This window comes from Oncorhynchus masou, chromosome 11 (genome assembly GCF_036934945.1).
Source record: "Oncorhynchus masou masou isolate Uvic2021 chromosome 11, UVic_Omas_1.1, whole genome shotgun sequence".
Taxonomy (NCBI): Eukaryota; Metazoa; Chordata; class Actinopteri; order Salmoniformes; family Salmonidae; genus Oncorhynchus; species Oncorhynchus masou.
In genome coordinates, this window is record NC_088222.1 from 45,154,616 (window position 1) to 45,166,758 (window position 12,143).

The 12,143-nt window shown below is 42.7% G+C and overlaps 1 protein-coding gene across 1 annotated transcript; it reads left to right on the forward strand.

Moving 5' to 3' along the window:
• Nucleotides 1–2,937: 2,937 nt before the first annotated feature.
• On the forward strand, nucleotides 2,938–11,900 carry LOC135547987 (cysteine-rich and transmembrane domain-containing protein 1-like). Its single transcript, XM_064977186.1, has 3 exons — nucleotides 2,938–3,135; nucleotides 3,801–4,152; nucleotides 10,739–11,900. Exons 2-3 carry the CDS (start codon nucleotides 3,825–3,827, stop codon nucleotides 10,849–10,851), a joined length of 441 nt encoding a protein of 146 aa, XP_064833258.1. The 5' UTR covers nucleotides 2,938–3,135; nucleotides 3,801–3,824; the 3' UTR covers nucleotides 10,852–11,900.
• Nucleotides 11,901–12,143: the final 243 nt, after the last annotated feature.

Genomic DNA, 12,143 nt, shown 5'->3' on the forward strand with positions numbered 1-12,143 from the left:
CATTCTTAAATGGAAGAAGTTTGGAACCACCAAGACTCTTCCTAGAGCTGGCCGTCCGGCCAAACTGAGCAATCGGGACAGAAGGGCCTTGGTCAGGGAGGTGACCAAGAACCTGTTGGTCACTGACAGAGTTCAAAAGTTCAGTGGTGGAGATGGGAGAACCTTCCAGAAGGACAACTATCTCTGCAGCACTCCACCAATCAGGCCTTTATGGTAGAGTGGCCAGACGGAAGCCACTCTTCAGTAAAAGGCCCATGATTGCCCGCTTGGAGTTTGCCAAATGGCACCTAAAGAACTCTCAGCCCATGAACAACAAGATTCTCTGGTCTGCTGCAATCAAGATTGAACACTTTGGCCTGAATGCCAAGCATCACGTCTGGAGGAAACCTGGCACCATCCCTACGGTGAAGTATGGTGGAGGCAGCATCATGCCGTGGCGAAGTTTTTCAGCGGCAGGGACAGGGAGACTAGTCAGGATCTAGGGAAAGATGAACGGAGCAACATACACAGAGATCCTTCATGAAAACCTGCTCCAGAGCTCTCAGGACCTCAGACTGGGATGAAGGTTCACCTTCCAACAGGACAATGACCCTAAGCACCCAGCAAAGACAATGCTGGAGTGGCTTCGGTACAAGTCTCTGAATGTCCTTGAGTGGCACAGCCAGAGAGCCCGGACTTGAACCCGATCGAAAATCTCTGGAGAGACCTGAAAATAGCTGTTCAGCGACACTGCCCATGCAACCTGACAGAGCTTGAGAGGATCTGCAGAGGAGAATGGGAGAAACTCCCCAAGTACAGGTGTGCTAAGCTTGTAGCATCATACCCAAGATGACTCAAGGCTGTAATCGCTGCCAAAGGTGCTTCAACAAAGTACTGAGTAAAGAGGCTGAATACTAATCTAAATGTGATTTTTCCGTTTTTTTTTTACATTAATAAAAGAATAAAAATAAAAAAAGTTTTTACCTTGTTTTATGGTGTATTGTGTGTTGATTTGATGAAGGGAAAAAAACAATTTAATAAATTTTAGAATAAGGCTGTAATGTAACAAAATGTGGAAAAAGTCAACGGGTCTAAATTCTTTCTGAAAGCATTGTATATCTAATAACACTAAAAAACATAGGAATATAACATTTAATAACTTAACTAATTAACTTGATATGGCAGATCTCTTATGCTCTGCTATTGCACAATTCTAATTTGTACATAGGTCACAAATAAAGCTATCCCCAGTAAAATTGGAGCACAATTTATGAGCCCACCTGCACCGCTCACACCACACCTGTGACTAAAAACATGAGGAGAGATGCCAATTGAAAAGTTATCCCTTAGAAACTTTTTTGTTTTTAACCAGGTAAGTCAGTTAAGAACAAACACTAGGCTACTCTGCCGTAGCTATCTATCCAGCAAAATAACATAAAATGCTGTGTAAAATAGCTAAAAGGCTATAAAGTGACATTAACTGTAAAAATTTCAGTCACTAGTGAAAACAATTAAGTTACCATTTTAATGTGTTTTACCTCAGATGATCTGGTAGTAAGGTTGCTAGCAGCTTATGCTAGCCGGCAAGTTAGCATAAACTAGCGCTAACTGGGCTCGTCATTGTCTAAATGATAGGTAGAAACACAACAACAAAGGGATAACTTAGCCCCCAGGGGCCAGCTACCCCTTAGTGTGGGGGCGAGTTGCCCCCAACACACTCATCCAACATATTACTGTTGACTCACCCCATTCCGTACAAATTTGCGCAACCGCGACATTCAAACAAGGCTGCAATGAAAACGAATGGGACTGTAGCGACTGTGTTGGCACGTGTGAACTACTTTTCTATTCAAGCTTTGGCACATGGCAATGGCCCAATAGTATTGGAGGAAAGTAAAAAAAACTGACCCCTTTGAAACTGTATGTTAAATTGTGATGTGTCATGACGGAACGTACAGCACACATAATGCAACTCATTCTGTGTCAGGTGTTGCACTTCTCTCAGAGATTAAAAACAAGGAAGGGACAGGGTAAAGGGGATACCTAGTCAATTGTAAAACTGAATGCATGACTCTCAAAATCCGCTACAGCCGCTGTTTACTTCTGAAGATGACTTTAGCGCCGCCCTAATAACCCGATTCAAATTCGACACAAACCTTCAAATAGGTATGTAATGACATATTCTATAAACTCTTTATAGTGTTTTATTTATATTTTAGAGGTGACAAGTTGGACAGATCGAGTGAAAAAAGCAGTTTCCCCACACGGCTTATCTCCCCCTTTCCCTATCAGGCAGTAGGTTTCGCTTCCCCACCTGCCATTTTTAAAAAGACCAGACGGAGATCATTGCCTTCTTCAATTATGCAGAGACAGGCAGCATGAAGGCCTTGTCATTGATTTTGCTGGAAAGGGGAGAAATTGTGCTTTACAATGGTGTTCATATTCCAGTTGACCTGGGAGTATTACGTTTTTTGGGTGCTAAAATAAGTTCAATTGTACGTTACAGCGCAATGTACAAAAAGAGCGTTAGCTAACTATACTACTTTACAAAAAAAGTATCTACATTTTCCTCTCTAAACAAGTGGATTATTTACTTTTATATATTTTTTAAACAATTATAGATCTAACTTCATTGGAATATATCTACAACTTACCACAAAATCATTTTGTTGAAATATCTCCAAAAGTTGTGATGACACATTGGACATGTTTTGTTGAGCAGAGCAAATGCAGCTAGAAAAAGTGTTGGAAAAAGAATTTGTTGACATCTTGTGGTCTTTATATGTATTACCCCAGGGGGCTAGTTACCCCCTACTACCCTAGTAGTATTACAATGAAATGCCACCAATGTAAAGTTCAAATGTGAGTGTGATCAGCAGCGTGAAATTACTCATGGATGTGACGTAAGGTTATAAGAGGTGGGGGGATAACCGAGTCAGATGATAGTAGGCCAAAATCAGCCGACCGGCTCAGCTGTCTCTAAGACATCAAGGCACCCATCAGCTAGTTGCTGCCAGTGAAAACGGAGGAGCGCACCAGCAAGCAACACTCAATGGATTATACAAAGTAAATCAAGAAAAAGGCTGTGTTGATGCCAATCCGAACCAAGAAGAGAGAAAGAAAGCACATTACAGATTACAGTTCATTCAACCCGAGGTAATACTGACATTATTCACTCAGACATATTATAGGTCATTTTAACAAGGGAAGAGTAGAAATGGTCTGCATGATTGATTTATTCTTGAATGTCTAGAATCTGTCTAAGTAAACTAAGGAAAGTTTGAATATAACTTTGGTGCTAAAGCTGCCTACACTATAGTTGAACTTTTCTTAAACGTCAATAACTGAACAAATTACCCTAGAATAGTATTTTATGGATTGGAATAGCCAGCTACTGAATGGGCTCTTGGCCATATGATCCACATACTTCTTCTGATTAACTGTGGAAGTGGAAAGTATTGCCTATAATTAAATTCAGACCCTGGCCTTGTTCACTCATTATCATTACACTGTTAAAATAGTTGTGCCTCCAGAGTGGAATGTCACCTCTCAGACTGAGTCAGTCTTTCACAGTCAGTCACAGGGCTGACATCACCCCACTCGATGCAGCAGCAAGGCAACAAAGCTCTCATTCACTAGGTTGGACTGTTTTCAGTTCAACTTAAGCAACATGCACATTCTCCACTCCAATTACAAGACAAGGGATTCTGACAGTCAATTGTCGTGTCTTTCTCATTCTGTTTCTGACATTTGGTCAGAGACATTACTTGTCACATGCCATATTTATGCTTTTGTTGTTTTGTGATTACCCACATTCCCAGGCGGATTCGTCTTGCTGTCCACAGATGAATTTTGATCAGCCGCCTCCTTATGGGGGCCCTGGCCCCTCTGCCCCAGGATACCCTGCCCCTACAGCACCTGGGTATCCAACCCCCATGGCCCCTGTGTACCAACCCCAAGGGTTCCCAGATCAGGGATATCCAGCCCAGGGATACCCTGCTACGGGTTATCCACCCACATATCCATCCGACCCTAACTTCCCCCCAGGACCCCCAGGTTTATACCAAGGGCAGCCAGGTTACCAGGGTTACCAGATTCCGCCTCAGCCACAGTTAGGATGGCAGGATACACCCCCTGGTGCACAAATGTATGGAGAAGCCCCTAAGAACACAGGTGAGATCTTGGAATTATGAAGCAGCTATGGAAATTAATACATAGAATAACCCACTGACCCACTTTTGTCTGGCTGTGTATCTGAATAGATTATTGTATACAGGGGTTAAATGTGGAATTCAGAGGTGGAGGAGCCCTATTTTGGCCGGGTTAGGTTAAGCCAGGGTTGACTTTAAGACTAAGGGTTAGAGATAGATAATAGGCCAAAATTGGTGTTAGGGTTCTTTTTAGTCTTCGTAATGGATTGCCAAATGACCTCTGATAACTCTTTCCCCTTCACGCGATGTGATTGAGATACTTAATATCAAAGATGTTTGCAGTCACGCCACACCCTTACTGTACCCACGTGACCTGTCACTATAAAAGGCAGTGCGGTGTGACATTCTGTCTTTCTTCACTCACGTTTGTGTTTTACATTACGAGATTGCTATTAATCCCTTTAGGATTACTTCCTTACGGAATTACAATTCTTCAACAATTCGGAGGTGCTGTGAGTAGTTGATGTTCATCTAGTCAAATCAAAGAACATTTTATTTGTCACATGTGCCAAATACGACAGGTGTAGACCTTACCATGAAATGCTTGACAAGCCCTTAACCAGCAATGCAGTTTGAAGAAAAATAAGAGTTAAGAAAATATTAACTAAATAAACGAAAGTAAAAAAATAAAGGAGCAACAAATAAAATAACAATAACGAGGATCTATATACAGGGGGTACCAGTACCGAGTCAATGTGCGGGGGTCCAGGTTAGTCGAGGCAATTGAGGTAATATGTACATGTAGGTAGGGGTAAAGTGACTATGCATAGATAATAAACAGTGAGTAGCAGCAGTGTAAAAAGGGGGGTGTCAATGCAAATAGTCTGGGTAGCCATTTGATTAGCTTTCCTCTAGGAGCTTATGGCTGCAGGGAAGTTCCATCTCCATTGAAAGTGTGTATGGCAGCCATCTCTATGGGTCATGACCAGATTGTGGATGCATTACTACGGGCACACCCTCTAGTATCACCATTCATGCCCTCAGACTACGGCCACCCAAGGCTCCTTCAGTACCCTCATGGGAGTTAGATGTTGTCCTACGATCATTTATGACTCCACCATTTGAGCCACTGTCTTCACTTGAGCTATGGGAGCTCTCAGTCAAGACTGCCATTCTATTGGCTATGGTTTCAGCCAAGCGTGTTAGAGAATTACAGTACATGCGCTTTTTACCCAACATTCATGCCTCACTTTAGCTGAAGATGGATCTACGGCAGTGCTTTGGCCAAATTCAACATTCTTACCTAAGGTCCTTCCATCATCACATGTTAACCAGCCCTTAATCATAGCAGCATTTCACCTGCCTCCCTACTCCTCACAGGAGAGTCGTGAGTTGCATACACTTTGCCCAGTTAGGGCATTGAGTGCCTATCTTGCTGTAACAAGAACTGTTAGTAAACAGATCAGCTTTTTGTGTGTTATGGGGAAACACTCTCTCAACCCAGATACAGTAAGTGAGCATACCGTGAACCTTGTACATACCTATCAACCATCAGTGAGATGGATGTTCGAAACAGAGACCTTCCACTCTTGGTGCTGTTGCACCCAATTGAAGCCTCATGTTGTAAGTTGTAGCTTTCAGCTTGCTTGTAGATACAGTTGTATATCACAGTTGAAATTATTTCTTATCCTGTTGGGTAATTATATTCTGTTGCATCCTGTGGTGGATACAAGGGTTAGTTTAACCCTAACCTTTAAAAAAAATATCTTATTCTACATTTCTATTTGGACCGCTTAGGGTGCTGGAGCTTTTTTCTGAATCAAAATGGTGGTGGGTGTGACAGTGGGCGTGGCCAATGGCATCACCTCCAACCAAAAATGTTTGAGGCCCTCCTGTTGGCCACAGTGACCAAATATTGCTGTTGTAAAGCTAATTTCCTGCAATTCTATACATTTTACAATGGGGTCTGAGATTTTTTGAAAGTACAGTTTTAAAGCTAATTTCCTGTAATTCCACACAGCTTTCCATGGGGCTGAGAGAACATTTGAAGTTTTAAACCAACATTATATTTACAAAAGTATGTGGATACCACTTCAAATTAGTGGATTCGGCTATTTCAGCCACACCCGTTGCTGACCGGTGTATAAAATCAAGCACACAGCCATGCAGTCACCATAGAAAAACATTGGCAGTAGAATGGCCTTACTGAAGAGCTCAGTGACTTTCAATGTGACACCGTCATAGGATGCCACCGTTCCAACAAGTCAGTTTGTCAAATTTCTTCCCTGCTCGAGCTGCCCCGGTCAACTGTTATTGTGAAGTGAGCAACAATGACTCATCTGCGAAGTGGTAGGCCACACAAGCTCACAGAACGGGACTGGCAAGTGCTGAAGTGCGTAAAAATGGTCTGTCCTTGGTTGCAACACTCACTACCGAGATCCAAACTGCCTCTGGAAGCAACGACAGCACAAGAACTGTTCGTCAGGAGCTTCATGAAATGGGTTTCCATGGCTGAACAGCTACACACAAGCCTAAGATCACCATGCGCAATGCCAAGCGTCGGCTGGAGTGGTGTAAAGGTCGCCACCATTGGACTCTGGAGCAGTTCTCTGGAGTGGTGAATCACGCTTCATCATCTGGCAGTCCGACAAACAAATCTGGGTTTAACGGATGCCAGGAAAACGCTATCTGCCCGAATGCATAGTGCCGAATGTAAATTGTAGTGGAGGAGTAACAATGGTCTGGGGCTGTTTTTCATGGTTCGGGCTCCTAACTTCAAGTGAAGGCAAATCTTAATCACTACAGCATACAATGACATTCTAGACAATTCTGTGCTTTCAACTTTGTGGCAACAGTTTGGGGAAGGCTCTTTCCTGTTTCAGCAAGACAATGCCCCCATGCACAAAGCAAGGTCCATACAGAAATGGTTTGTCGAGATCAGTGTGGAAGAACTTGACTTGGCTGCAAAGAGACCTGACCTCAACTCCATCGAACACCTTTGGGATGATTTGGAAAGCTGACTGCGAGCTAAGCTTAATCGCTCAACATCAGTGCCCAACCTCACTAATGCTCTTGTGGCTGAATGGAAGCAAGTCCCCTCAGCAATGTTCCAATATCTAGTGGAAAGCCTTCCCAGAAGAGGCTGTTGTAGCATCAATGGGGGGACCAACTCTATGTTAATGCTCATGATTTTGGAATGAGATGTTCGACGAGCAGGTGTCCACATACATTTGGTCATTTAGTGTAATTTCCTTACATTTTACACATTTTTCCATGATTTATGCTATCTGAGTGACTCAAACATGATAACAAAATCAATAAAGGGAAAGGGTATACCTCGTCAATTGCACAACTGAATGCATTCAACCAAATGTTTCTTCCGCATTTAACCCAACCCCTCTGAATCAGATTGGTGTGGGAGCTGACTTTATCGACGTCCAACTCATCAGCTCCCGGGGCCCATACCATGACAAAAATGATCCTGAATGCATGATGTTTGGAAATGTTAGACTGTCTAGCTTTTATTTTGGTGATTGTTAGTGAATTTGGTGATTTTGGTCATAAAAAAAGTATATAGGCTCATAATCTTCTCTACATACTTTACACTGAGTGTACAAAACATTAGGAACACCTGGTCTTTCCATGACAGAGACAGACCAGGTGAATTCAGGTGAAAGCTATGCTCCCTTATTGATGTCACTTGTTAATCAGTGTAGTATCCACTTCAATCAGAGTAGATGAAAGGGAGGAGCCAGGTTAAAGAATGATTTTTAAGCCTTAAAAGACAAGCGAGACATGGATTGTGTGTGTGTGTGTACAGTCATGGCCAAAAGTTTTGAATGTTTCACAAAGTCTGCGGCCTCAGTTTGTATGATGGCAATTTGCATAAACTGCATTTCAGCCCTGCCACAAAAGGACCAGCTGACATCATGTCAGTGATTCTCTCGTTAACACCGGTGTGAGGAAGGCTGGAGATCACTCTGTCATGCTGATTCAGTTCGAATAACAGACTGGAAGCTTCAAAATGAGGGTGGTGCTTGGAATCATTGTTCTTCCTCTGTCAACCATGGTTACCTGCAAGGAAACACGTGCCGTCATCATTGCTTTGCACAAAAAGAGCTTCACAGGCAAGGATATTGCTGCCACTAAGATTGCACTTAAATCAACCATTATCGGATCATCAAGAACTTCAAGGAGAGCGGTTCAATTATTGTGAAGAAGGCTTCATGGCGCCCAAGAAAGTCCAGCAAGTGCCAGGACCATCTCCTAAAGTTGATTCAGCTGCGGGATTGGGGCACCACCAGTACATAGCTTGCTCAGGAATGGCAGCAGGCAGGTGTGAGTGCATCTGCACGCACAGTGAGGCAAAGACTTTTGGAGGATGGCCTGGTGTCAAGAAGGGCAGCAAAGAATCCACTTCTCTCCAGGAAAAACATCAGGGACAGACTGATATTCTGCAAAAGGTACAGGGATTGGACTGCTGAGGACTGGGGTAAAGTCATTTTCTCGGATGAATTGTTCCGATTGTTTGGGGCATCTGGAAAAAGCTTGTCCGGAGAAGACAAGGTGAGCGCTACCATAAGTCCTGTGTCATGCCAACAGTAAAGCATCCTGAGACCATTCATGTGTGGGGCTGCTTCTCAGCCAAGGGAGTGGGCTCACTCACAATTTTGCCGAAGAACGCAGCCATGAATAAAGAATGGTACCAACACATCCCCCGAGAGCAACTTCTCCCAACCATCCAGGAACAGTTTGGTGACGGAACAATGCATTTTCCAGCATGATGGCGCACCTTGCCATAATGCAAAAGGGATAACTAAGTGGCTCGGGGAACAAAACATCGATATTTTGGGTCCATGGCCAGGAAACTCCCCAGACCTTAATCCCATTGAGAACTTGTGGTCAATCCTCAAGAGGCGGGTGGGCAAACAAAAACCAACTAATTCTGACAAACTCCATGCATAGATTATGCAGGAATGGGCAGCCATCAGTCAGGGCCCAGAAGTGAATTGACAGCATGCCAGGGCGGATTGCAGAAGTCTTGAAAAAGAAGGGTCAACACTGCAAATATTGACTCTTTGCATCAACTTCATGTAATTGTCAATAAAAGCCTTTGACACTTATGAAATGCTTGTAATTATACTTCAGTATTCCAAAGTCTGACAAAAATATCTAGACTCTAAAGCAGCAAATTTTGTGAAAATTAATATTTGTGTCATTCTCAAAACGTTTGCCCACAATTGTACTGTTCAGAGGATGAATTGTAAGTGTCTTTCAACATGGTATGGTAGTAGGTGCCAGATGCACTGGTTTGTGCCAAGAACTGCAACGCTGCTGGGTTTTTCACTCTCAACAGTTTCCCCTGTGTATCAAGAATGGTTCACCACCCAAAGGACATCCAGCCAATTTGACACAACTGTTGGAAGCATTGGAGTCAACATGCTTTCGACATCTTGTAGAGTCCATGCCCCGACGAATTGAGCCTGTTCTGAGGGAAAAAGGGGGTGCATCTCAATATTAGGAAGGTGTTCCTAATGTTTGGTATATTCCGTGTATATTTTTATTTTAGTTTAAGTTTACACTGAAAAGTTTTTCCATCCTGAAAAATATTAAATAATTTCTAGTCTTTTTTTGAATGTTTGGATTTTGGTGGCCCATAAAATAAATATTGGCAGCCTGCCCAATACTTTTCCATGCAGAAAAACCCTGTCTTTGACCCAAGGTGCAGGAGCCAGGTTCTGTGAAGCTGAGGCACAACTTAACCACTGCCTGTACATACAGTATATGCATAAATCAACTATTTTACCTTTTTATAGAAAGGATTCTTGATGACTAGTTGAGGTGCAGAATTGTCAGTGATATTTGTAGAGTAGGCCAGTACAACTCAATGAACACTAATATATAATTTTCCCAGCATGGAGACAGTCTGGGCCAGGCAATCTCTGGCTCTGTGACGAGGCCAAAGTGATTAAATGGATTTGAACGCTCATAGGAATGAAATTCAACTTAACCTCGCTACCCATTGAAGAGACATGACACTAATGGCAGAACTGCTGGCTTGATCCACTTTCCTTCGGTCCCTGCTTCTGACAGTGGTCACACCTAATCAATGGAGTTCCACTCAGTGAGAGTCTGATCAGACCCCAGGGGCATCCAATTCCAGCTCCCAGTCTAAACCCATCTTGCTCTTGCCGGAAGTGAGGTTTTGTGAATCTGCCCTCATTCCCTTAGCACACATTGACATTACTAGTAATGCGAATTAATGCCTGATAGCTAACGAGTGTCGTAACATGGAGTGGCCTAGCTTTGGCCAATTACTAGTATATGTGTCTAAATAATGGATACAAGCCTTTTATTTTTCCAATATTATCAACATGCATGTGTGTCAGTGGAGGCTGCTGAGGGGAGGAAGGCTCATAATAATGGCTGGAATGGAATTAATGGAATGGGTTTGATGTATTTAATACCTTTCCACCGATTCCGCTCCAGTCATTACCACGAGCCCGTCCTCCCCAATTAAGGTGCCACCAACCTCCCGTGATGTGTGTAGATAAGAGGGACTGGGAATACAGCATTGAATAACTTCTCTTTGTCTTTGTCTCTATCAGTGTATGTGGTGGAGGACAGGAGTCGAGATGGCGGAGGCGGAGGGGAGCACGTCTGTCTCACAGCCTGTTGGACGGCCCTTTGCTGCTGCTGTTTGTGGGACATGATGACCTGATCACTGAACATGGCGAGACGAGACCTCACTGTTACCTCACCATGTCCTCCCCAGAGAAATCTACCACGGTGTAAAACCGTCAGGAAGTTAACTGATCTTTTACTTCCTGTCTCTTTGTCTTATTTGTTGTAACTTTATTATGCTCGCTAAATTGTTGCACATGTGACTTTGTACATCATACGGCAACTAAAAACCTAGCCTGAACACTCAAAGTACTAAAGCTAACTTTTTTAAAATATAGAAATATTGACACATCTTCACCGAAGAGAAATATATAAATCAATGTTGAATAATCGGTCTTAATAATTAACAGTTTATATTTAATTATATTTTTAGTTTTTTTCATATTAGAGACGTTGGAAACATACTTTTATCTTTCATCACCACCTTTAAATATTTGCTTTTTATGGTAAAGAAAACTAGACTGAACAAAAATATAAACGCAACATGTAAAGTGTTGGTCCCATGTTTCATGAGCTGAAATAAAATATCCCAAAAATTTTCCATACACACAAAAAGCTTATTTCTCAAATTTTGTCCACAAATGTGTTTATATCCTGGCCAAGATAATCCATCCACCTGACAGTTGTGGCATATCAAGAAGATGATTAAACAGCCTGATCATTACACAGCTGCACCTTGTGCTGGGGACAATAAAAGGCCACTCTAAAATGTACAGTTTTGTCACACAACACAATGCCACAGATGTCTCAAGTTTTGTCAACCAGAGCTGTTGCCAGAGAACTGATTCATTTCTCTACCATAAACCTCATCCCAACATTGTTTTAGAGAATTTGGCAGTATGTCCGACTGGCCTCACAACCACAGACCACGTGTAATCACTGCAGCCCAGGACCTCCACATCTGGTTTCTTCACCTGCAGGATCATCTGAGACCAGCCACCCAGACAGCTGATGAAACTGAGTATTTCTGTCTGTAATAAAGCACTTTTGTGGGGAAAAACTCATTCTGATTGGCTGGGCCTGGATCCCCAGTGCGCCCCTGCCCAGTCATGTGAAATCCATAGATTAAGGCCTAATGAATTTATTTCAATTGACTGATTTCCTTATTTGAACTGTAACTCAGTAAAATTGTTGAAATTGGTTTCCAAGTGTTTGATACCATTCCATTCATTCCGTTCCAGACATTATTAAGAGCCGTCCTCCCATCAGCAGCCTCCAATGGTTTACAGCTAGAGCTATTCACATTTAAATATGCACATTTTAGCTGTGTGTCTTAGTCAGGTGACTATATTTGCACAACTTATTTTGGGCAGTGCTTCTCACCCCTCT

Excerpts from the sequence above, each read along its gene's own strand:
- LOC135547987 (XM_064977186.1), top strand. The coding sequence starts at position 3,825 with ATGAATTTTGATCAGCCGCCTCCTTATGGGGGCCCTGGCCCCTCTGCC. Across the intron at positions 4,153-10,738 it reads AGAAGCCCCTAAGAACACAG|TGTATGTGGTGGAGGACAGG; the intron begins GTGAGATCTTGG and ends TGTCTCTATCAG.